This window comes from Vigna angularis, chromosome 1, assembly GCF_016808095.1.
Source record: "Vigna angularis cultivar LongXiaoDou No.4 chromosome 1, ASM1680809v1, whole genome shotgun sequence".
NCBI classification, from domain to species: Eukaryota; Viridiplantae; Streptophyta; class Magnoliopsida; order Fabales; family Fabaceae; genus Vigna; species Vigna angularis.
In genome coordinates this window covers 62,652,882-62,679,380 of record NC_068970.1, presented here as the reverse complement: position 1 = coordinate 62,679,380, position 26,499 = coordinate 62,652,882, and the positions used below count along the sequence as shown (strand labels likewise).

Genomic DNA, 26,499 nt, shown 5'->3' with positions numbered 1-26,499 from the left:
AATCAAGCACATAACAAAAGAACGAGAATCTGCTCAAATGCATCAGCTTTACCTGAAGTCATGTGGAAAAACTTGGTTGGCATCTGAACAATTTAAGCTAAAACAGAAGAAAACACTTTTATAAAATCTAGAAAGATAATCGGAATCTCTCACGCCAACCACTGACACATGCCCAATATTTTCTCCAAAAAGAAACAAAAAGAAAAGGGCAAAAAAAGTATCGGTGTTTTGTTGATATCTGGGGAATCTAAGCTCGAGGGGTAAGGTTAAATAAGCCTCATCAGATGGAGGAAAACAGAATATAATTCTAAAATTAGGAAAACATAACAGAAAGATGAGATTCCTTTGCTAAAATTCAACGAGAAAAAAAACCACAGAATCTCTTTGCGCATGTTAAGACTATAGAGAATGACAACATATCTGTTTGAGTGATAATAAAAAACAGGAAAGCAGCCATAGCTGCTCATAATATCATTTAGATTAGATAAGACTTTTCTTCTATACACCTCATTCTGATTTTGATGTTACTTTTGCCCTCTGAAATAGGGCTCTAAATTGCACGCTTGCCCTGAAGATGCGTGTTTATTTTGCTAACTCCATTACTGCTATAATTGCAAAAAATTCTACACTTTCTCTAGCACAACTTGTATATGCTGATGCAGCAAATCTTACTCAGAGAGCAAAACACTCGCGTGAGTAAAAATTGACTTTTGTAATTCTCTTTAGCAGATCACATGTCTGTTTTTTCACAACATATCGGAAAAAAAACTTATTCGAATCAGATAATTATACAAACACATTCGAATGAACAAATATTTGTTACTGGTTTGTTCACTCAAAGTTTGATTTTTACATGTATGAATCAAAGTAAAAATGAAGAACATGAATACGAAGTATCAACTTTTGAACGTAAAAGAGTTAACGCGAAATAGACCAAACCGGTTGCATTTATAACCACTCAAATTGAGGATCCTGAGACGTATACGGAATAAACTACTATATGTTTAGCATATACATATACCCATCTGTTGCAGTCATGAAGATAAGACCAAGCCAAAAAAATTGCTAGATATTCTAAAAAAAACACAGATCCAGAGTTACCACTAACCATGAAATTCTTCATTGATCACTAAAATTTGATCATAAAATTGGGCATCCATCCGTTGAAACAAACAGTGAAAGACAACCCAGTCTAGCAAAAAGAAAGGAAAAAGAAACAGAGCCTAAGGAAAAGTTCTAAGACATCTCGTTGAAACCCTCCCTTGAAAATTTGAGGAGTGGATCCAAGGATGAGAAGAACCAAAAACCCATTACAAAAAAACAAAAAAAGAGAAGAGAAAAGATTCCTGGGTAGTTGTTCATTTACAAATTCAGATTCTGACAATGAGAAAAAGAAAAGGAAACGGGGACGTCAAACCTCTGCTTTCTGCAGCAGAGGGGTGAAAACGACGACGTTTTCCTTACAGGAATCGGAAACGTCAGCATCGGAGACCAAGTTGAGGAAGTCTTGGAGAGAGAGTTTTCCGTACTTGTGTTCGTCCTTGTGGAGAAATTTAACGACGTTAGAGAAAAAGGGGACTTGGCAAGGGAGGACCAAACCGCCGTTACCTCGGAGTCCGAACTGTTCCTCGGTTTGTTTGAGGAGCCCCTCGAAGACGGGGAGGTTGAGGAAACGCGCGGGTATGGCGAAGCGCGTGCGTTCGGGGCCGACGTACACGAAGGTGAACCCGGAGGGAGGGCGGCGCGTGGAGGAAGGGTCCTCGGAGCGGCGGCGGATGCTCATTTGCTTCCACCGCGACATGAGGTGTTTGAGACGCACGATTTGGCGAATCTTGTCGACCTTCTTATTCATCGCACCCGCCATTGGAGAAGGGTGAATGAAGAAGAAGAAGAAGAAGATTTGAGAGGTTTTGGTTTTTGAGTTGAAAGAGTTTTGAAGCGAGTGAGAGGGATAAAATAGTGTGGGAGTGATGAGTGAGAACCGATCCTCTGCTTAAGAGAATGATTGTGTTTTTCCTAACCCAACCCTATACCCATTTATCTTCCCCATAATAATTCACACATTCATATCACTAATTTTTCTTAATTTCAATCACAAAATTAATTAATCATTAATTTCAATAACTTATTAATTATCACACACGGTACTGACTTTTTCCGTTATTCAGCCACATTTAAATTCAGTATTATTGTGATATAACTTTATGTATCACTTTCAAAAACCACTTTAATTAATTATTAATTCACATCATCACAAAATAATTATATAAGTTCCCCTTCCTTCCTATTCTATAATAACTGTAGTGTAAATTGGGTTTAATTATAATTTATTTGCTACACTTTGTCCTTTTTGACTTTTTTTTTCTTTTTATATAACTTTATTTTTGGTTTTTTAAAATTATTTATAACTTAGTCTAACTTTCAACGTTTAAAATATTCAACTCGACTTACACATAATTTAGTTTACCATCAATTTAGACAATATGGGATATGAAAATGAGGTGATTTTATTTCATAAAAGAAATACTAAATTTTTGTTAATATATGTAAGTTGAACTAATCAAGATTCATAAATTATTTGTTTTTGAATGTATTTTTAAAATATAAACAGTTTTTATTTAAAATATAGTTAAAATAAAATCTTAAAATTATTATTTATTAATTATAAATAAATATTTAAAACTAAAAACCATATAAATAATATTATTTTAAACAATTAGATAATTGACATAAAATTAAATCAATAATTTATTCAATAGCCTCCCAAATCCCTTGCTTTTCTTTATTTCACGTGCATTTTTCTCACTTAAAACTTTCTTTACAAAAAATCTTCGCCTACATCAAAGGCACAGTTTCTACCAATAAACTTATAATCAATTCTTTTAAATAACTAATTATCTCAATAAAAAAATATCCGTGTTGTACGTAAAAATAAGTTGAAGATTAAATTAACATATATTTAAATTCATTACAATATAAAAATAAAATAATTATAAATATACTAAATCACATTTAATAACTGGATATTTCGGTTTAAAAGTGCCACAAATATAACATTCGTTTTTATTGAATCTTATTGTCTACTAAGTACGAGTTGAATTCAAACACTTGTTTGTAGTTTTATATGATAATTAACAACAATCCCTTATATAGTTCTATCTTCAATTTCGTGATAATTTTTTAAAAGTGTCTTATTAGTTGAATAAAATCATCGATATTTCATTATGGATATTTTTCTACTAATTGATTGAATAAAACCACGTTAAGGTTAAACAATTATTTTGAAAAAAAAAAAAAGCATTTGCACCACAACACATTTATCATATATGTTATTTTTTAGTTTTTGTTCTTATTAAAGTTAAGAATTTCAACCAAAAAATACTAAAATATTTATGTTGTTTTTTATTTTGAGAATTTAATGTTTGAGACGAAGGATGAGGACCACCGAAACATGTTTGTTTTCAAGTGTTAGTAGTGATTTGTGCGGATAAATTTGAGGAAAAATGAAATATTATCATTTTTACACGGATAAACGATGAAGAGAAAAAGACATTTCAATATTTACCCTTTTACATAAATGTCCATCATTTTTTTCTTATTCTAATTGTAATAATATTAATTGTGAAATTTAAACTATTGAAAATAATTAATAATAATGATAAATACTATTATTAAACTTTCCAGATAATTAATAATAACTATTATTATACTAATAATACTAATAACATTAATAATAATAATAATAATTATTATTATATATTGATAATAATTATAATTTATTTTATATTAATTTTAATCATAATGATAAAATTGTAGTCTATCAATTTTATCTATTAAAAATTATTTTTTTTATCTATTACATCTTTCACAAATTTTTATAAAATTTACTTTCAAATCTCTTTACTTTCATATTTTCACCCCTCAAAACAAACAATCTCACTTTTTCCTCTAATGAATCATGTTTACTTGGTATACAAATTGAGATTTACTTATTTTAATGGAAATGGCCCTGATTATAGCAGCGACAATTTAGGTGTTATGGGTGAGTCAGTTTGAGATTGGATATATTTTAATTTTAGTTTTTAAGTTATTAAGAAAAGTACACGAAATTTAGCTTTTTTTTTAAGTCACAAATTAAGATACTGGAATTATGAAAAAGAAAAGTGGAAACTAAAATTTTAGTTTTTTGTAAAATAAGTTGACCAAAATTACAATTAAATTATTCTTTTATACGAATTAAGAAGAGTAATAAATGCATAATCTTTTAAAAGCACATTAGTTTAATTTAGACGGAGATGATAATTATTTTTGAAAATAATTAAAGCAAATAATTAATTATTAATTAAATATCGATAACATTAGTTCATTTCCATTTTTTCGTAAATTTAAAATGTGAGACAGAAGGAGTAACCAATGACAAATTTTGAAACTAGTATAAGAGATTTAAATAAATAACGTAAATGTTTATTATGAATATCTTCGTTACTTTTAAGGGAGGAGATGCTTAGAAAACAATAATAGTAAAATAACTTATATAAACGTATAATTCCATGTCTAAACTGGTAAATCACGCATTGTGTTAGAATCATACGTATATATAGTCCAAAATAAAATCAAATAATCGAATAATAATAGAATATATTATCTCAAATACAAAAATCTTACTATTTAAGTTTCGCATTAATACGCACCACTAATTATGGTTTTATTCATTAACAAAAAAATACTAATAACATACCTATTGTTGATGAATGTTTAGAAGAACAGATTATGTAAAGTTACATACAATTTTTTTAATTATTTGAGTATTTAAATTAAAACTAATAATATTATAAATGTTAAACAAAAACATTTATAAAAATTAGTACTATTAAATCAGGCCATTCATGGAGTTTTGTTAATTATGAGTTAGCTAAACTAACCCAATCCAATTCAATTATTAAAAAATCGAAAAAATTAAATTTAGTTTAACCCACTATATATCGGTGGATTAAATTGATTCAGATACTTGTTTTTTTAATTAAAAAATAATAAAAATTTTCTAATTCAAACTTAAATAAAGAAAAAATCTTAAAACTTATGATAATCAAACATGATATTTTATTTACAAATATATTATAAAATTTTCTCAATCAAAATTTTATTAATTTATAATAATTCAAATTTGTTTCTGTCATTAAATATAAATTTATACTTTTTCATATTATTTAATTATTTTATACAAAACTAATTTTATACGAACTTCTTTTTTAATATTTTATAAAATGATTAATAAAAAAGATATTTATTAAAAAAATTAGATAAGTAGTTGAGTCAACTTAACTTAATACAAATTTAATCTAGATAGTTCGGATTTTTAGTAAATTAGATTAAAAATTAACCCATCCCATACCAAAATTTAAAATTTTTGTTAAATCCAATGTGACTCAGATTCGTGATGGATCGAATTAGAAGTTCATATCCGTTTTGATAACAATAATAAAAACAGTAATAATAAATGAAAAATTAAAAGCCAAACAGAAAGTTGTAACCGTACAAAAGCAAAAAGAGTTAGTGCAGCGGAGGGCGGAGTTTGTGGGAGAACGCCGTAGTACTTTTCCGTATGCTCTCTCTCTCTCTCCTCTTCCATCACATCTCATGCATTCACAGCATATTATAATATTCTCTTTTATTTATCTTATCACATCAATTTCTATAAATTAATTTATTATTTATGCGGAAACCAAGAAGAACGGTTACTGTTTATATATGAAGGAATTTAAAAGTTAAAAAAAAGAGAGTTTTACCGGTCAAGTCTTCTGAGTCACTTCACATGGGTGTGATGCAGATTAGTTACTAACCACTCACATGAAGATTGGGACACTACACCCGTGATTTCTTCACCCGCTCTTCTCTCCACAATCACTTTTCTCTTCCTTAAACCTTACTTTTTTTCCCTTTTCTTTTTTATCGCGCCTTACGGATCCCTTGCCGCAAATCACTCTCTCAACACTTACCAATCATAACCATTAAAATATTCCTTACTTACCATTTTCAACCGCTCAACCTCTTCCTTTCCTGTACCTCCTATTCTATTTTTAATTATGCTCATACCTAAAATTTATAATTCAAAATAGTATTTTTTATTAAATTCATTCAATCCAAACTGTTTAATAAGTTTACTTAAATTAAATTTGTATATTACGAATTAGTCATAAACCGAAGGTTAATAAACCTACATGTCTTGTATGACCCCGTGAGTAAACTGGTAGGTTAGATTACAAACAGAATTAACACAGGTCGATTACCATTTAAATTGTAATTAGACTAACACTAATAAGAAATTTATTTTAAAATCTATAAAAAATTAAACTGATTGTTTTTATTACACATTTATTATTAGTTCTTTCAGACAAGACATTGATATCCCTTAATCAGAGTATTTAAAGCTGTCCTGCAGAGATCGAATGAACTTTCTGATTGTCCTCCAAGATCCATGTTGTTCGCTTTCTCTCTTTCTTGTCCAAACCTTGTGGCATTCTGACACTGAAGTTAATAACTTTGGGTAATAATCTTGTAACAATTAGAGTTAACTAAGTGATCTCCCTGGTAGATATATATTCATATATAGAGCTTACCATTACATCTGACCTATTTATTACCAATAAATGATATTATTCACATTAATTGTCAATTTATAACTATCATTTTCATTAATTGTCCATTAATAATTGTTATTACTCAAATTAATTTTTAGACCGATCCATCATTTTTTTCACTTAATGATCACTCACCCAATCTTTGACTGACCGAGTGGTCATATAATATAGTAATACATTCAAACAAACACTAACTTTAATATTGAAAACCTTGAAAATTGAAGACTCTATATTGGAATATAATTGATTCGACCCATAAACAATTTTTTTTTTTAACATAAAATATATGAAACTTCAACCTAACTTAACGGACTGCATAATGAATTTATCAAAATCTTTACACCAGAGTAAAACACTCGAATCGAAATTCCAAATTGAAAAGTAAACTTTATTTATTCTCCACCTACGATGAATAATCTCTCTAATCACATGCCTAACATACCAATCCATATGTGAAAATATTTTCATTAGGTAAACTCAACAACTCATCCATTACTTAAGAGAATTGTCTAACTAGATTCGTTAGTCATTAATAAAAAAAAAACTAGTAGGTAAAGACGTACTTAACAATGCTTCACAATTACAAGGACCACCTTCTTTTTATTAACAACGAATTTATATCTCCTAGGTTTGACAAAGTATAAATAGAACTAAATTTACGGATAACAATAACTTTTTTAAGAATATTCAAAATTTAGCACAAATCAAGTACATATTCAATACACAAAGTACAATTTAAAAAAAAATTACAAAATGTGCAGAATTTTCTTTTCTCTACAGATTTTTGCCAAACTCACTTCCTTTTTTACAAGATTCCATAACATTTGAGAACATGATGTATTAGTTATCACATGCTATGAATTAAACTTGCTTTGTACACATAAGAAAGTGATGATTTAGAAATGTTATCATTTTTTTAATAAATAAAGAAAAGCAGGATGCCATGCAGAAGCAACGGTGGTAGTTTTGTGCAGAAGAAGCAGGGAGGTTGCAGAAATCAGAGGCTTGTGTCGGGTAAAAAATGGAATCACGCTTACCAAGTACAGATTCGTGAGATCAAAGGCTCAGCATGTAGAACCGTCGACCCACACTTTTGTCGGCACGTGCAGGGCACGAGCGTCAAAGGACTGTGCTGTTTCCAACAGACGCCTCTGTGCGCGTGATGCTTCTTTAGCCTAGAACGCCGAGACGTAATCTTGGCAGTTTTTACAGTTTGGTCCACAGGATAATCACAACACTAGTTACGATCCCAGGACGGGAAGAAGAAATAATAATAAAAAAATAAAAAAAACAAGAAAAAAGGTAAAATAGTGAAATGAAAAAGTTATTTTTTATTTTTTTTGTTCGCTCAATAGAAAGTAAGTAATCATAAAATAATATCTCAAGAGAGACAATTGAAATTCAATTTTGAAATAAAAATAAAAGAGGATAAATTGAGAGAAATGAATGATAAATATGTTAAATATATAATAAAGTGATTATAGTTGAAATGATTGAGAATAACTTTTATTGTAATTTGAAATAAAAATAAAAGAGGATAAATTAGGGTACAATACTTCAAGTTTTGTATTGTAATTTGTAATTTGTAGTATAAAGTGGAATAGTTTTGTAAAAAACAACTAAACCCTCTCTCTGTCCATCAAATAATTGAGTGTTTCATCCTCTACCTCCAATATCTCATCCTGCACCTCCAAAAATTTCAATTTTAACCTTCAGACATCTCATTCTACACCTTCAACTTTTTCAAAACTTTATTTTTAATTTTAATAAATATTTTTCCATTTTCTTTTCTTTTTTATTAAAAATAATCTTTACTATCTTAATAATAATTTAATTTAATTTAATTTAAAATTTAAATATTATTTAAAATAATTTTATATTTTAATAATTATTAAAATATAATTTATATTATAATAATAGTTATATTAAAAACATAAATAAAATAAAAATAAAAATAATAATAATAATAATAATAATAATAAATAATAATAAAAAAAATAATAATAATAAATTTGATTTAATATATTCAAATATATTAAATTATAATAAAATATTTAAATAAATTAAATAATTATTAAATTTTAAATAAAAATGAAAATTTTAAAAAACTTATTTATATATTAAAATCTATAAAATATGTTAATACTTTTGCTTTTTATTTAAAATTTAATAAATATTAAACTTAAATAAAAAATTATAATATTACTTATTATATTTTATATTTTAATAATTAATAAAATATAATTTATATTTTTAAAATAGTTCGAAAATTGAAAAATAATAACTAAAATAAGAATAAAAATGAAAATAAAAATAATACTTAAAATTATATTTAAATACATTAAAATATATTAAAATATTAAAATATTAAATTAAATTTAATAATTATTAAAATTTAAAAAAACAAAATTTTGAAAATTTTTTTAATCGGGTATAGATATCCGATAAGTTATGAATCGGATATCCATATCCGATAAAGAATGATTTTTAAAATTTTATTTTATATATAAATTTTAATAATGATTTAATTTAATTTAATATATTATTATAATTTAATATATTTGAATATATTAAATATTTTATTTAATATAATTTTACTTTTCTTTATTATTTTTATTTTAATTATTTTATTTTTATATTTTTAATATAACTATTATTATAATATAAATTATATTTTAATAATTATTAAAATATAAAATTATATTAAATAATATTAGAATTTTAAATTTAATTATTATTAAGACGGTGTAGAGTCATTTTAACAAGAAAAAGAAAATAAAATAAAAATATATTTATTAAAATTAAAAATAAAATTTTTTATAAAGTTAAAGGTGTAGGATAATGATGAGATGTCAGAAGGTTAAAAGTGGAATTTTTGAAGGTGTAGGATGAGATCTTGGAGGTGTAGGATGAAACACTCCAAATAATTTTAGAAACGGGCCTATGATAGCCCAGTAAGGACGAAAATAGTGGGCTTGGATTGCCTTCTAATCAGGCCCAAGATTGAGTTTCGCTCTCCCTCCAAGTTTACCCGTTTTTTTAAATGCATTTAAAAATTACTCGTGTTACTTCGCAAAGGCTTCTTTTTTTGTTTTTTTCTTTCACACGCAACATTTCTTCCGACTTTTTTCAAGGTGTGTGAACAAACTAAATCCTCCACGTAATATATTTATTTTCGTAACAGAATCTGTAATTCATTATTATATTTTATTTTTTAGGAAGGAGCCATTCAAAAAATACTTTATAAGAACTACTTCACTTCGAACAAAAATCCAAACATAATTTCTGAAGCACTGACTGCAGTGGGAGTAAGAAACAAACGGTGGCAAAGAAAAGAGGGTGGTGGCGCCCACCAGAAAGCGCGAACAAACACGTCCTTTGTCTGAATTGAAAAGGTATCGAATATGCATTCAAAGAGAATGTGCTGTATTCAAGAAATGATGATGATGATGATGATGATGAAGAAGCATGCTGATATTTCAATTCAACAATGTCCGTAGTATCCCTCTCCCTCACTAGTACTCATCACTCTCCACATCTTTGAAAATCCTGCACCGCACCTGTTTGATCAACGATTCAGTCCAATGAAGTGCTTCTCTTTGCCCTCACTCTCTGTTCCCACTCTCGCCGTCCTCCCACAATGCGCTGTCACGGTTAGAGTTTCTCTCATCAACAGGTTTTCCCAATTGCATGAGAGCGATTCCGTTATTCGCTCGGTGGCGAAGACTCGCGCTGCTCGGAATGGCGGCGCTTTCGACACGGAAATCGCGGTGGTCGAAAAACCGCAACTGGAGAGTCTCTTTCAAGTTTCCAGTGGCTACCCTTCCCCCTTCGGTGCCACCGTTAGAGACGGTGGAGTCAATTTCGCCATTTACTCTCTCAATGCACTCTCCGCCACTCTCTGTTTGTTTACTCTCTCCGATTTTCAGAATGTGAGTCACTCCTCTCTCCGTCTCCCAATCTCCGAGAATGAGTTTAATAATCCAATTGTGTGTTTGGATTCACGTTCGGTACTCTAAAATCACTTTAAAATGTTTGCATGTTTTGTTTCACGTCCACGAAACGTTTCTAGGTCTCAACCTCAAGCAATTTAAGTGACAAATTTTATACTGAGTTGTAGTACTCTTAACTTGCTTTAGGATTATGAACATCCGTTCATTATCACTCCACTTTAAAATAACCAAATAAATTCTCCGAAGGATCATCCAAATACACAGTAAAACTTCTGAAAACTTAATTCGGTGGGAGTTGTGGTTGTTGACCGTTTGAGTTTATTTGTTGCAGAATCGAGTGACGGAGTCTGTTCCTCTTGATCCGTTGATAAATAAGACTGGAGGTGTTTGGCATGTTTTCCTGAAAGGAGATTTTAGTGACATGCTTTATGGATACCAATTTGATGGCAAGTTTTCTCCTCTGGAGGGGCATTACTATGACTCTTCTCGTATACTGTTGGACCCTTATGCAAAAGTTAGTGCCTCTGCAGTTTGCATCTTCTTGTTTTGATTATTTTGTTCAAATTGGAACGCTGGCGAAGAGTGGCGCAACAAAACTCCATCTATTTATGGTTTTTTGTGATTTCTTTAGTTATTTGAGTGGACCCTAATCATATATTACTCATTTGTCTAGGCAGTTATAAGCAGAGGGGAATTTGGGGCTTTAGGGCCTAATGGTAACTGCTGGCCCCAGATGGCTGGCATGGTACCTTCTGATCATGATGAGGTGCTTTATTGTTTTAATGGTTTTTAGTTTTTACTGTAACTTTTTGAAAATTATGTGTCACTTGTGCAACTTGTTTAGTTTGATTGGGAAGGAGATTTGCCACTGAAGTATCCACAAAAGGATCTTGTAGTATATGAGATGCATGTGCGAGGGTTCACAAAGCATGAGTCGAGCAACACCAAGTTCCCTGGTACATATCTTGGTGTGGTGGAGAAGCTTGACCACTTGAAGGTGAAGTTTCTGATAATTGTTTAAGATAATTTGAAGAGTTCCTTGTGAAGCTTTATTATGTAAAACTAGTCCAGTATTCTTTTTATAAATGTTTTGTTCAATCTAATAGATTGTGCATTTCTGAACTAATGGTAATGAAATCCTCAACAGTATAAGGAAAGAATTGTGTCTTTATTTAAGAAATAGAGGTACTTTTTCAGCGAGATAACAAAATGCATGATTTTAAAGGAACTTGAATTGGACTCAGGGTCAGGGGTAGACTTTGGGTTGAGTCATACTTTCATCTAGGTTCATCACCCATACTATTCTCCATGCTGTTGAATCTACAATATTTTTTTTTTCACGAACTTGGAGTTTTACAATATGTGTTTTGCCTTTATATTGCGCTACTGGACAAAGCAGATATGAATATATAAAATGTTTTCTAATCCATATGAAACTTTGGTTTTATTTGTTTTGCAGGAACTTGGAGTAAATTGTCTTGAATTAATGCCATGTCATGAATTCAATGAGCTGGAGTACTCCAGTTACAATTCTGTACAAGGGGACTACAGGTAAGGGAGTTATTTTGTTCATGGAATACTTCTATTATGATTGACTTCAGGTTATATTGAAAACTTCAAGTCAACGTATAGTAAGGGTGATTATAATAATCGGTTATAAAAGAATAACTATCAGCATAATTAACTGGTTTTGACTTAACCAGTTAATTAAAAATGGGGATAAAATTAACTTATGACAAGTGAATATTAATTAAACATGAAGAAATATTAATCATAGATTTAGGTGTGAAGATGTACTAATATAAAAAATATTTTTTGAAACCCATTAGATACCTAGAACTGGCTATGGAGCTGGTTTAGGATATATACCTAGTTATTTAGCTAGTTATATAACCAGATTTTCATAACTGATTATAGTTTACTCATAATGAACACTTGTCATATTGGGTTTTGTACGGTTATGGTTAAGTTATTGAAATAACTTATCCATGAGAAGTCCTAACTTCTACTCATTCATTTTTGAGATAGCTTTTTTAACCCCTGATGTCTCACATATTGCAAAGTGGTATATCATAATTTGCTTTCCAACCTGATCATAGCTTATTTTGATTAATTCACGATCTCATTGGACAGTATTCTACATCACTGGCTCTAACAATTCGTTTTTTGACTTCTCTTAGAGTTTATCTTAATTATATCCATTTGTTGTAGGGTCAATTTTTGGGGCTATTCAACCGTCAATTTCTTTTCTCCAATGATCAGATACTCATCTGCTGGCATAAGAAATTGTGGCCGTGATGGGATTAATGAAATTAAATTCCTGATCAAAGAGGCACACAAACGAGGAATAGAGGTCACCAAAAATATATATGATATCATTTCATTCACTGGTTTCTGCTTCTTTTTTATTTTTAAATGAAATTATGTTTTCATTGCTATTTTACTGCTTCAGGTTATCATGGATGTTGTTTTCAATCATACAGCTGAAGGGAATGAGAATGGTCCCATTATTTCTTTCAGAGGTGTCGACAACAGTATCTATTACATGGTAGCACCCAAGGTGAGTTCAATATTTTTGCTCCCTGTTTCCACTTGTAAGTTGGGGTTAAGACTGAGTTTCTTTAACAGAACTGTCCTTGGATAACAAAACAGAAATGTAGTGTGGAAAATATGAGATAATTGCCAATTACAGGGAAAATTCCCTTAGTCAGTCAAAAGACTACTGTGAAATCCTCAAATACTTTCTATCATGCCATTCCATTCCTCCTCCTTTAGTGCTTCTCCTTATTTATTAGCACAATCCCTCTTTTACTCCTCTCATGCCACCTGTTCTTTCTGTTATTTTTCCTTTCTCTCCACAACCTGCTTTTTTCTTCCAGCTGCTGTCCTCTCTCATATACTCACAGGCCTTGATTGTCAGGCCTAACTCCTTGACTCTCTTGGCCTGATTTAACTGTCCCTTCCCCCCTTTTCCTTCTCCTGTTTACTGTAAATGGCCCATAAGTTAGAACTTTTCAAGCTTGGTAATAACTCAACTTTCCCATCCAGTTGGAAAAGGCTTTTGTTGTTGTTGGAAGAGGAAGAACTCAAATATTACACTAAAAGGTAGTATATTTATAAGAAGGGGATTCTTGGTAAAACTATTTCCAATTTTTTAATTACTGACAAATAAAACTCAAATTTTGTTTAAGGTCCGCGTCTTTACTTCTTAAGGATTGTAACTAATTTTGCAGATTAGGTTTTTGTAGCTCTATGAATAATTTCAAATCATTGTAATTTATTCTTGTGAGCTTTTGTTTCTTCTAATTCTAATTATATATTGCGGATAATATAAACTAGATTACTAGATATACTTTTATGAATTTTCAGGGGGAGTTCTATAATTATTCGGGATGTGGAAACACATTCAATTGCAGTCATCCAGTTGTACGACAATTTATAGTGGATTGCTTAAGGTATGATTACAATAAAATATGAAATATATTTCTCGTGGATTTTGTTTATAAATATATATTAAAACACTTTCTGTATATTATATGTCCCAATTCTTTATTTAAATCGGATATTTATAGTCAAATTAATACAAGATTGTTGACTTTTTTGCTTATGGGCATTTACATGCTTGGCATAGGTGTACAATTACATGCATGCTTTATATCATAAATTTCAGATGTAGAGGTGTGTGTGTGGGACTGTTCCTTAAAGCGTCAGAGAACATATGAAATTTAGATCCTAGATTAGGGATTAAGTTCCGAGTCTTCTGTCATACAACTAGCATTTCGCTTCCTATATAATTTACCTTAATGCCATACCTTTCACTCTTATAAAGTGCATGATGGTATATTCTTTCAGTTTACTACTGTCTGGTCAGATTTGTTTCAATTCTTATTTTACTTGGGCTTATTACAGTTGCTAATAGAAGAGTTTTACTATTTTTCTCTTGTGCAACAGATATTGGGTTACAGAAATGCACGTGGATGGTTTTCGCTTTGATCTTGCTTCTATTATGACCAGGAGTAGTAGGTAATATGAAGTGCATTGTTTCTAAAAAATTTATGTAGACTGGTAGATCATACTGTTCTTATTACCTCTCATTACTTGTTACCAGTCTCTGGGATGCAACTAATGTGTTTGGTGCTCCAATAGAAGGTGACTTTCTGACAACTGGAACCCCTCTAGGCAGTCCACCATTAATTGACTTGATCAGTAACGATCCTATACTTCGTGGAGTGAAGGTTTTCCAACTTAATTCTTTACAATCAATTGTGTACCTTTGTTTGTTATCAGTTTTTGGAAATACACTGTATCCTCAATTCCGTGCTTTCTAAATTAATTTTTGAAGTGTATCAAAGTAACATCTGAAATGAAGGAATCCTTTTTAACGTAATTTGCAAGAAATGAACAGATTTCACCAAAATGATTGTATGGACCCTGTTGGATTGGATATTAGGATTCTCTGTAAGCTATCTGGGATTGTACAAATCAACCTCTCTCTAGATATGGTTGGTCTGTCTAATTGTCTGTTTACATGACAGATAAAAGGGTTTAAAGAATAGAAATTAAGTGTTCTGCTGATATTTGAATGGGGGTTGATTTTGTTGTATGATTTGGGATTCACAACATGGAAATTTAGAGTGGATAGATTGCTTTGATTATTCTCGTATCTGCAAAGAGGCATGAATTCTGACATTTCTTGCTACAAGAAACTAATCAAAGGAAAGATAGGTGTTCCTTGCTGGTCATGACTATGATTCTTATGGTTACAGTGTGTGATTAATACAAATTGTTTTCAGTGAAACAATGAAAAATGACGTTTTTAAGGGGCAGTGGGCAACACAAGGATTAAGGGTCACTTAGAAGAAAAGAAGGGAAACAGCAGAATCATTATGTTTCTGCAAGAAATTCATTAAGTACCTCAAACACTTGGTAAGGAAATTGTTAAATTTTTAAACAATTTTATTTCAATAATTGCTTAAAGATTCCACTAATCTAAACAAATATATGTATACGGATGATTAAATAATTCAGAAAGATGGACTCGCCTTGGTCGTAGTAGCTATCTTGGTATGGTACACCTATTTACTTTGTAAAAGAAACTGAATGAGAGGGAATTTTGATTTTATTAACTTATGAAAGAGGAAGCTTACGACTGTAGCTATAGCTAACTGCTTATAGCATGAGAGATAGTTGTGGTGTAAGCAACTAAGTGCTTAATTACATTGATACAATAGATAGTAGTTAGAAATGCTAACAACTCTTACTATTTATATGCATTATTTACTTAGAGAATATAACTAATTACATTATCCCCTACCCTCAAACTCAAGGAGAATATTTGTTTAGTTGAAAAACTCTTCTAATTGGGTTTGCCTCTAAGATCTGACAAATGAGTTAAAGAAAGAGGTTTGATCAACACATCTGCGCACTTATCCAGGGCTGGAATGTGATAGATGAAAAGCTGTTTGGCCATAATCTTTTCCAGCACAAAGAATATCAATCTCCATGTGTTTGGTGTGGCTATGAAACACTGAATTATGAGCAATAGGCACAACACTTTGATTGTCACCAAGAAGAACTGGGTTAGTGAAAGGAACTTGCAACTCTGTGGGCAGAGCAGAAATCCATGTTAGTTTAGTAGAAGTTTGGGCCAAACTTTTGTACTCAGCCTCGTACCGGAGGGAGCAATAATTCTTTGCTTGCAAGGCCACCAAGATATTAAATTGGGATCAAGATAGATGGCTGCTCCTGAAGTAAAGCATTTGACATCAACATGAAGCTCCCAATCAACATTACAAAAGGCTTTAAGTTACAAAGACTATGCGACAGATGAAAGTTGAAGATGTAGCCATGAGATGAAGTACCTAGTGATAGGCATCGAGGGAATGAGAGGAAATGGAATGTATATTATAGAAGAAATAAAAAGGAGTTCGGTGGGCAGTTGTGTGAGAGGAATGAGACTTTCTAAGAAAGTCTTTATATGGTACGCAGGATTAGGGTGTAGAGTAGTTTTAGTATTTTTTGAGAGTGTTGACAAGGAATCACCCTGGGAGAAAGGAAACATATTTTTGCCTTTGTAAATAGATACTGTTGTGTCACTCCTTGCTCTCCGTGAGAGTAATATCACAAGGAACATTCAATATACTTTGTATATGTTCTTGTCTTTTTACCTTTTCAAACGTGGAACGTAACAGTTTGGTGAGAGATGGGCCAGTGATAAAGAAAAAGTGAATGTGGAAGCGAGGATGGATTTGGCTATTATAAATGATAAGCTGCAAGACATCTAAGAGATCAAAGAAATGCTGCATGAATTCAAGCAAAATGAAAAAAATTCTGAAGGAGGTGAAAACTCAATGAACAGAGGGAGCCCACAATGGCAGATCCGATGAGGAAGAAGACTGGCAGAGTCCTTGGATCAAAAGGGTGGAATTACACACATTTGAGGGGAGTGATCCTTTATAATGGATAGCAAGAGCGGAGAAATTCTTTCAGCTTCAGAATGCCACCACAAGAGAAAAGTTATGTGTGACTTTCATAAGCATGGAATGGAATGCAAGCCATTGGTTCAAATTTTGGAGACAAAAATCCAAGAACCCATTTTGGGAGTAGCTGACGACTGTGTTTATTGCATTGATACAAGAGATAGTTGTTGGTAATAACTAACAACTTAACTATTTAACTACAATATTTACATACAAAATATAACTAAGTGATCTCTTATATAGGTTTGTTTATGACTCATTAGTATCGAATTTCCCCGATGTATCTCCATTGGAAAATATTAATAGTGTATCAAAGTCATTGGCTCATCTTCGTAACTGACTCAAACGAATACAATATGAAGTAGGTAAAGAATTATGGATTTATGGATTTCTTGTATAAAAAATCTTCCTGACTTGAGAGGAAGTGTACTAATGTGGAAGAGATTCACAATTGAGGGCGAGATTGTTGAAGGAAAATGTGGGTTAAAAGTCTCACATTAGATAAAAATGAGTGAGAAGAGCAACATATAACGAGAAAAACCTGCAAACCTATTATTTTAAGGTTTTTGGTTGAATGTGGTGTCATCTTATATAGGTTTGCTCATGGTTCATTGGTATCAAATCCCCCCAATATATCCCTTTTGAAAGATCTCAACGCCAAGTACATATTCTAACGCTTAACCTTTAGAACTTGTATCACAAGTGAAAGTCCATTGATTTAAATAGACAAATTTACTGATTGGGTAATTTAAAAGGAGATGGCTAAACTGGTCATAGATATTTAGGTGATTGAGCGTTATTTTTTTGCAATAGGTGCTCATTGTTGGTCCTTATTACCTTATCTCACTTTTGAATTAGAATATTCACAGGTTAAGGACAGCCTTTTAAAGTAGTGTTTCCTTCTATGTACCATTTACTGTCTTGTTGCCTCACCTCGTCTATATTGAGTGCATAGCACAATTCGTTGGACTTGGTCATGCTGTAGTATTTTGTTGGTCATTGTAATCATCGTTATCGGTTTTATAGATTAGTTTTTCACTCATTTGGAAGCAGTTAGCTAACATTTCAAGTTACTTAATTTCTTCTTGTATAGCTTATAGCTGAAGCTTGGGATGCTGGAGGCCTCTACCAAGTTGGCACTTTCCCTCACTGGGGTATTTGGTCAGAATGGAACGGGAAGGTTAGTGCAAATGTAACTGTTGGATTCATAACCCTGTTATTTTGCTGTAACAAAAGCATGTAGAAGCACATCTTGAAGTAGAACTATCTTTTGGAAAAAGAGAACTTGATAACAAGAGACACAAAGATCATAACTGCATCAATTCTATTGCATTATGTCATATGCATCCTGTAGCCTATTTAAATGAAACTGCAAGAATAATTGCATCAGGTTTCATTTTTATTGAAAATAACCTGGTTTTAAATTATATGATCTTGTCAACTGAAATGCAGTTAAACTTTGTATGTAATTTATATCTTTCTTCAATATTTCTTTCTGGAGTTTGAATTTATGACAGGATATGCTGTACAATGAGTGGATCACTGTAAATCACACGAAAGTGTCATGGCTTTTCAAATGTTCAATCTTGAATAAAATGTTGGATTATGAATTTGGCACAAAACTGGTCAATTATTTTTTATGACTAATGTACAATGAATTCTCTTCTTTTCCAGACCAGTCTGCAATAATTGATAATTATCAGTTGTATGGAATTACCTATCTATGCATTTAATGAGTTTTTTTTTTCATTTCCTTGACACAAGCTAAAACTTTGAGAATTTAACCAAAATATATGGACTGTTTTTACCTTTAACCGAATGCTTTCACCCTTGTACAAGCTCTTCTGCCGCCACCTGCCCCTCCTCCCCATCCCAATGTTAGTTATTTGCTTTCCATGTATGTCTCTTTACCAATATGGTCATGATCCACAAATTGTAAATTATATAGTGTTCTTGTGGTTGGGTGTATGAGTTATGAACTATCTATTGTTTTGCAGTATAGAGACACGGTGCGCCAGTTTATCAAGGGTACGGATGGCTTTGCTGGAGCATTTGCTGAATGTCTTTGTGGGAGTCCTAATTTATATCAGGTTTATTTGGTGTCTCATACTATATCAATAGTTTCTTTTGTATATAAACTCCCACATATACTCTTACTATTGTGATAATTATTATTGATTTATTGACAGTGATTATTGCTTCAATGGGTCTGTTTTTATTTTCCTACTTTGTACAGTAAATATCCTGTTTGGCTGTTCAGATTTGCTTGATATATATTTTATTATCACTCATGACATTGGTATTTATTTCAGCTAAATTTTGTATCTTTAGCTCTGTTGCTGTCTTCTTTTCTTGTACTTTCTTCTTTCTTGTAGTGGACATTACATTACCTGTATCTTTGGTCCAGGGAGGAGGAAGAAAACCATGGAATAGTATTAACTTTGTATGTGCACATGATGGGTTCACGCTGGCTGATTTGGTGACCTATAACAACAAGCATAATTTGTCAAATGGGGAGGACAATAATGATGGAGAAAATCATAATAATAGCTGGAACTGTGGACAGGTAATGTTTAGAAACCTGTTTCAGAGTTGCATTTAAAGTGATTTTCTTTTACTTTTCCTTCCACTGAATGCTGTTACTTCATCTCAAGATTTTTTAAGCAATCTGAATACCATTAATATTTCAATGTTCATGGCAAGATTTAAAGCCCAATACTTTAGCAGTTAGGAAATGGACATACTAGATTTATGTAGATAAGTTGTAATGTGTAGGTAAAAATTGTTCACAAAAAATAATAAAGAGGATCCATGGGAGTAATATAATCTTTCTTTTATTGTAAGTCACAGATTTCATGCACACTGAGACAAACTTGTCCAGTGTGCTCCCATCATTCGAAACTTTGCTTAGAATCCTTCTCGAAAGTTTTTCTTGGTTCTTCTTTGGATCCGCAATATAGTGGCAAAACACATAATGTAAAACCTTAAAGTATTAGAATATTTATGGAAAGTTACATGACATGACCTTTGTATTAAATGTTAATTTCATTTTTGTAACTAATGTAGGAGGGGGAGTTTGTGAGTCCCTTAGTGAAGAAATTGAGGAAGCGACAAATGCGAAATTTTTTTCTCACTCTCATGGTTTCCCAGGTAAGGCCCAATTAAAATATTAGTTCCTTTTCAAATTTGTTTGGACTGAAAGGATTTCTGTGTTGCGTGTCAATTAATAATAACTTTTGCTTTGTGCATCTCTGTATGATGTGAAAGCACATATAAAGATTCATTTAAGGGGTACAATAAAGTATTGTTTGCTACGACAATAATTGCGGAATGTGGTCATTAGTTGGATTTTAAGTATAATATGACTTTTATAATGCAGATGGACAAACAGTTAAAATGTAAAATTACTGTAGTTTAATGTTGTTGGCTTTTTAAATTGATCAAATTATTCTTTATTTATATAGATGTTAGCAGCACGAATTCTGCTGACTGACTTTCAGTTTATCTTATCAGGGAGTTCCAATGATATATATGGGCGATGAATATGGACACACAAAAGGGGGAAACAACAATACCTATTGTCATGATAATTATGTGATCCTCTTGTCTACTTAAGTTTTTCAATGCATACCCCACCATATTTTCAATTCTATTGATTTCAACCTTTTTGCAGCTTAATTACTTCCAATGGGACAAAAAGGAAGAATCCTCGTCAGACTTCTTCAGATTTTGTTGCCTTGTGACTAAGTTCCGCCAGTAAGTACTTCTTCAGTTTAATTGTTTTGTCGTTGGACTTTTGCTTTTTTATCATATTCCAATGTTATAATCCTGCAGGGAATGTGAATCTATGGGCTTAGATGACTTCCCAACATCAGCGAGGCTGCAGTGGCATGGTCATTTTCCTGGAATGCCAGACTGGTCCGAAACTAGCCGTTTTGTGGCTTTTACCATGGTAAGATAATTTTGTTGGCCATATTGCCGTGTATAAGAATTGTTACCGGTGAAAGACAGCAAGAATCAAATCTTGGGATCTATTTCTTTTAACCTGGCCTGAAAATGTGGAATTTGGACGCATTTCCAGTAACTAAACCTTAAGTCTGAGTTGAAATCGACCAGAGAAACTCAGCATCTGGCAATGGCAGTATGTGCCTGCCTAACTAGGTTGAGGAATGATCAATATGGTGCTTCTGTCTTAAGGACAAAGAATCTACGGTTAGCAGTCTCCTCTGGACATTAAGATTGGCTGGCAGAACAAATGTAGCGAGTTGAATTTGAACTCCTGTTATGATTGTTTGCTACATCTCTGGTTCCTATTTGAGCACGTGAAGAAAAATTTACTCTTAGCCCCAAATTTTATTTTGAAGTGCCAAATAATCGAACATATATATTGGCACATGGTATAAACTATAGGCTGAACTGCTCCAGGACTTAAACCAATACCCGCTCATTCAAAGCTGTCAATGTCATGCTCAGATTAGCATCATGGACTTTTTGATCTGTTTTTTCATTTACTAGTAATTGTCTTAGATAGAATGTTAAATCCTATACGTTCTATTATTGGATACTCCATAAATGACTAATACCCTTATTTGGCATGAACTTGAATACAGGTAGACTCAGTGAAGGGAGAAATTTACGTTGCTTTCAATACGAGTCATTTACCTTTCACAATTACATTGCCAGATCGTCCTGGATACAGATGGGAACCTCTTGTAGATACCAGCAAGGCTGCGCCATATGATTTCCTCACCCCTGACCTTCCTGGAAGAGAAATTGCTATACAACAGTATGCTCAGTTTCTGGACGCCAATATGTATCCCATGCTTAGTTATTCGTCCGTGATCCTCTTGCGCTCTCCAGATCAAAATGCGTAGCTTGGAGAATCCTGTTTTCTTGTTATTATTAGTTTTTTTATATATTTCTGTTCCTAGTATAACCATTAAGGAAATCTTTTGGTCGGGAAATAAAGAATAAAAAATGCATCGAAAATTTTCTTCAGTTTACATAGGAAAGGAAACAATAAGGAGAAGAAAAAGCTGTTAGTCATGTAATTAGACGATGATGGAAAAGTGGATAAGTTGTATTGGTGCAATATATTTTAGCGAGCTTGTTCCACGCTTTTATCAAGCCTTTCATCCAGTGACTTCGTATTTTGTGTGTGGAGTGAGCAAACAAAGGAGCACTTGAAGGTGTGAACCTGAGCACCTTCAGGTAAGCCAGCTATGGCATCTATCTCCACTCTACCTTCTGGCTACCAAGTGCCCAAAATGTAAAAGGCATGTCATTGGCCCCTTCTTTTTTGTTAGTAGCCCTTTTAATCTCTAATACGAATACACGCAATATATGTGCCCAAGATCTCCATTAACTCTTCTAATATGCAACTTCTGAAGCATGAGTTGCATATTATTTCTAAATTTCAGGCAGGCAAAGCCATATCAACACAGGGTAACAATTGACAATTGTCACTTTTATGAGAAGGCTGGGATAATGTTATCAAGAGATTATTTCACCCATGCTCCATTTTGTTCCTCTGAAATAAACTCTTCCCCCTTTCTCATTTGCTCCCACGTTTTAAAAGAAAAAAAAAATGCTTTTATTTGACTGTCATTTTAAAATTCCTATACAGCTTTATCACTCTGTCAATTGTATACGTGTCCACGGATAACAATCCGGTCTGAAAAAAAAAAATCTGATTCGCTGTTCGCACTTATATGGATACCTTCTTAAAAAATATTTGCAGATATTTTAAAATCGGCGGATACCGGCAAAAAAAATTATAAAAAATATATATAATATAAAATAAATTAAATATAAATTAAATTTTAATTTTAATTAAATTTAACTTAATAAAATATAAATTAATTTTATTTTTAATTAAATTTAATTTTAAAAAATAAAAATTAATATTTTTTATTATTTTTTTCAGATAGTGAGTACCATAGGACGGATAGTTTAATACCGACTATTTATTATCCACAAATAATAAATATCCGTAAATAATATGCTACGTGCAAGATATCCGTATCCGTATATTTTTTTTTTTTTGTCATTGTACATGCTAAAAGAAGACTGTTCACCAACACAATTAATATAGAAGATAGATGATATATTCAGATATTACAGATAAATTTGACACTAAACAAAAATATCATGGTTCTTATATTACTGTTTTGTTTTATGTTGATAAAATAGTAAATTTAATGGGTTCAACATTGTACGCAAGACATCGTGTTTTTTTTTATATTAGACTTGTAGCATGGAAAAGTACAAAATAAAAATATGGACAGTATTAAAAATTATGAAAAAAGAAATTGAATGATAAGGTATTTGACCTAAAGAGTTCAGTCTATTTGAATTTTTTTATCGACAATGGTGAGTTGTCCAAGAAATTTGAAGTTTGAAAAGGTTGAAAGCATATTAAAGTGATTCAAGACGTTAGATACAGCAACTAGAAAAAAATTCACTAGTCATGAGTGTGTTATTTGATAATTATCAATAGCATGGAATTACCTAATGCATACTAGAAAAGGAAGTGGTGTCTGTTTTGATGATGGCCATTTAAACTGGAGAAGTGTTATCAAGCATATTTTGCTATATTTTTTTCTTTACCAAAATTTGTTTAAAGTTGTAAAATCATGAATGTGGACGACACTTAAATTTATAATTTATTTAATTCTTTTAATCGATTATAGTAAAATTTTAGAAAAACACATTTACTGACATTTCTTTTACTAACAAAGTCGTATCGTATCATGAGGTTATTCAAGTTCTATGCCAAAATGACACCACCCATATTAGTTATTATCCTTTTTAAATTCAGCAAAAATAATGTTATCATCTTTTTTTTTCCTCTTCAACCAATGTAAACATCTTGTTAACGTCTCTTATCAAACTAATATGTACTATGGAAGATTCAATAAGAAAAAAATACGAGATATTCTGTTCAAGAAACTTAAATAATATGTATTTTAAAAAAAATAGATAAATACAATTGTTATTTTTTCAAAAAAAAGTACTCCTTTTAAATTAATTCGTTTTACTTTGAAATCACTGATATATTTTATAAATAGACAATCGAGATCAAAGTAAAATAAAAAACTTTTATAGGGGTATATAACGTGACAGCAAGAATAAATATATTAGAACGCTGATTCAGTTGTTAAATTTTAATGAAAGACTTAAAATAAAACATTTTAAAAAATAAATTAAAATCTCGTTTATTTATCAAATATCTAGAATTGTACTAGAAATATCTTTTAAAAATAATTACCACGTACTAAAATAATTTAGTTATCATATTATTTTTAAAAGATTCTCACTCATCAATAAAGTAATAATTTTACAGTTAAGACGGTGATGAGTTGTTTAAGAAACAAGATAATTAGTATATTTTCAAAATTTGTTTTTTATTCTTTAAATATTTAATAATTTAAATTAAAAAAAATATTTTTATTTGAAATAATCATTACTTCAATTGTTATTTATCCTTTATCTAACACGAGAAAAGAAAAGGATATAAAATTAAGAAGGATTGTGACACGTGGGTTGAGAAGTGGTGTCAGGTTTGGAGGGTTTGGGAATGTAAAGGTAAACACTGAAGAATTCCAGAAAAATCTAGACCCCACTCGATAAATACTACTCCCTCCGTTCTTCGCCAACCATAACACAGCATACCCAAAATCTCCACTACCTCACGCGATCATCTTTCGTCGCTCATTCCACTCGTTGATTCGATTCGATTCCTTAGCTTCACATCTCCATGGCGCTACACAGATTTTTGAAGAGGAAAGGATGTGTTGATGAAGTTAACGACGATTTCCCTCTCTCTTCTCCCGCTACCAAGATTCGCCGTCTCGTAAGTGCTTCCTCTTTCAATTCTTCACTATCTGCAACTAACCTATCTTTTTTTTTGTACTAATCGATTTCGTTTGCACCGTCTCAGGATGCCGAGTTGCCGCCAATTGTGGAAGAAGAGGAACCGTTACCGTCGCCGTCCCCGTCCCCGTCACCTAACGATGAGAGAGCTCTCGTGCTTTTCAAACCTCTTGCTCATTCCCCTTCCTCTTTCTCATTCACCATCGATTCTAACCTTATCAATGAAATTACGAACAGTAAGTGTTTTCTTCCGTTGATTTAATTCGATAAAATGTGTTTTAGGTTTTTCAGCTCTCAATTAAAACTCCTCTAAACTCCTATATTTAATAATAATGGTTTTAGTGTTCGCAATATTATAATAGATGATTTTCGTCCTCTTTATGATACTTAGGATGCTAGAATAAGAGACGAAGTTCATCCATTATGACTAATACGTAAATCCTTTTAGCCGGAAGTTATCGAATTCAGTTTTCTTTCTTGCTGTTGTCGTTTAATAGGAATTGAATGAAAATTTGATTTAACTGCATCGTCAGCTAGAATTAAGTGCATGGAAGATCCTGACCTAATTTCTTATGTGGGAGGCACATGAATATCTAGAATAGTAACGTTTTTAGAATGTAAAGACTAAAACTCAGGTCGACCGGAAATTAAGGATGTCAAACCTAAAACACGATTTTCTTAATTTATTTTTTTCATCTTATTTTATAGTGTTCTTAATTGAGATAGCATCATTATAATTGATAAATTTATTTTTGCAGATCAATTCATGTTGTCCAAACAGGGTGATGGCATTGTGACAGGGTTACAATCACGTGAGAAGAGTAATGATGAATTGGCTCTCGTGCCTTGGGTACCTACTTCTTACCAGTTCTTTGATGTTCATGATATTGAGGACTCAAACACTGAGTTGATGGAAGCTGATGAAATGGAAGAAGGTGGTGGTTCTATGATGATGGATATTGAACAAGAAGGTGACATTGATAGTGACCCTAAAACTTGCACACCGAGCATTCACTTCCCAACAGCACACTCTGGAATAACAGAGGGATTCCAGCAACACTGCTTGTTGCCTCAGCTTCCTCACCGCACCTCAACACCCATCTCTTGGACCCGCTGAGATTTGTTTGTTACCTCTGCCACTTATTAAGCAACTTTTTCCCGTATTTAGGACAAGGGTTTGTAGACTAGACTGAACCCGTTAGTTATAGTTTTCTTTTGCGCTATGGGAATCTCTCGGCTATGGAAGTGTCACCAACAAAGGAAAATGAATGTGTATAATGTTTTTTGTCGCCATCTATGAATTGCTTTTCATTTTTCGAAATTCGTATTACTGACTAAGGGATGATGAAATGACTATTACTTCCAATAAACAAGTTGTGTATTGTAGAATTTGAAAAAAAAACTGAGTATGTTTTTATATCCAGACATATTGACCGTTGAGATTTTAAATAACTGAAGCTGTAATTTTAAGATTTAAATTTCTGAAACTAGAATGTGATTAAAAATGACTATTTCAATTATTTTAATCTCTTAAATTTGTAATATTTTAACTTT

At 31.6% G+C, this 26,499-nt stretch overlaps 3 protein-coding genes across 4 annotated transcripts; 2 read left to right on the top strand and 1 right to left on the bottom strand.

The window, feature by feature from the left end:
• Positions 1 to 1,095: 1,095 nt before the first annotated feature.
• LOC108322921 (indole-3-acetic acid-induced protein ARG7) lies at positions 1,096 to 2,016 on the bottom strand. Its single transcript, XM_017555220.2, has one exon. The coding sequence runs from the start codon at positions 1,862 to 1,864 to the stop codon at positions 1,412 to 1,414; it is 453 nt and encodes a 150-aa protein (XP_017410709.1). The 5' UTR covers positions 1,865 to 2,016; the 3' UTR covers positions 1,096 to 1,411.
• A 7,900-nt stretch (positions 2,017 to 9,916) lies between these two features.
• Positions 9,917 to 22,197, top strand: LOC108322942 (isoamylase 1, chloroplastic). Of its 2 annotated transcripts, XM_017555255.2 has the most exons (18): positions 9,920 to 10,570; positions 10,923 to 11,105; positions 11,265 to 11,357; positions 11,436 to 11,588; positions 12,051 to 12,142; positions 12,803 to 12,944; positions 13,044 to 13,151; positions 13,961 to 14,046; positions 14,543 to 14,614; positions 14,700 to 14,826; positions 18,164 to 18,250; positions 19,068 to 19,160; positions 19,478 to 19,636; positions 20,137 to 20,220; positions 20,584 to 20,664; positions 20,744 to 20,826; positions 20,905 to 21,022; positions 21,681 to 22,197. In XM_017555255.2, exons 1-18 carry the CDS (start codon positions 10,223 to 10,225, stop codon positions 21,942 to 21,944), a joined length of 2,373 nt encoding a protein of 790 aa, XP_017410744.1. In that variant the 5' UTR covers positions 9,920 to 10,222; the 3' UTR covers positions 21,945 to 22,197. The 2 variants fall into 2 exon arrangements, 1 of the variants encoding a protein (XP_017410744.1); XR_008244920.1 differs by lacking the exons at positions 20,905 to 21,022; positions 21,681 to 22,197 and having other exon boundaries at positions 9,917 to 10,570; positions 20,571 to 20,664; positions 20,744 to 20,830.
• A 2,425-nt stretch (positions 22,198 to 24,622) lies between these two features.
• Positions 24,623 to 26,266, top strand: LOC108322910 (uncharacterized). Its single transcript, XM_017555206.2, has 3 exons — positions 24,623 to 24,925; positions 25,013 to 25,181; positions 25,704 to 26,266. The coding sequence occupies exons 1-3, from the start codon at positions 24,830 to 24,832 to the stop codon at positions 26,060 to 26,062; spliced, it is 624 nt and encodes a 207-aa protein (XP_017410695.1). The 5' UTR covers positions 24,623 to 24,829; the 3' UTR covers positions 26,063 to 26,266.
• The last annotated feature ends 233 nt before the right edge of the window (positions 26,267 to 26,499 follow it).

Bases quoted from the DNA above. Each gene is read 5' to 3' on its own strand.
- LOC108322921 (XM_017555220.2), bottom strand. From the start codon at position 1,864: ATGGCGGGTGCGATGAATAAGAAGGTCGACAAGATTCGCCAAATCGTG.
- LOC108322942 (XM_017555255.2), top strand. From the start codon at position 10,223: ATGAAGTGCTTCTCTTTGCCCTCACTCTCTGTTCCCACTCTCGCCGTC. The intron at 11,106-11,264 runs GTTAGTGCCTCT...TCATTTGTCTAG, and splicing joins TGTTGGACCCTTATGCAAAA to GCAGTTATAAGCAGAGGGGA. The intron at 20,665-20,743 runs GTGATCCTCTTG...ACCTTTTTGCAG, and splicing joins CCTATTGTCATGATAATTAT to CTTAATTACTTCCAATGGGA.
- LOC108322910 (XM_017555206.2), top strand. From the start codon at position 24,830: ATGGCGCTACACAGATTTTTGAAGAGGAAAGGATGTGTTGATGAAGTT. The intron at 24,926-25,012 runs GTAAGTGCTTCC...GCACCGTCTCAG, and splicing joins CTACCAAGATTCGCCGTCTC to GATGCCGAGTTGCCGCCAAT. The intron at 25,182-25,703 runs GTAAGTGTTTTC...TTATTTTTGCAG, and splicing joins TATCAATGAAATTACGAACA to ATCAATTCATGTTGTCCAAA.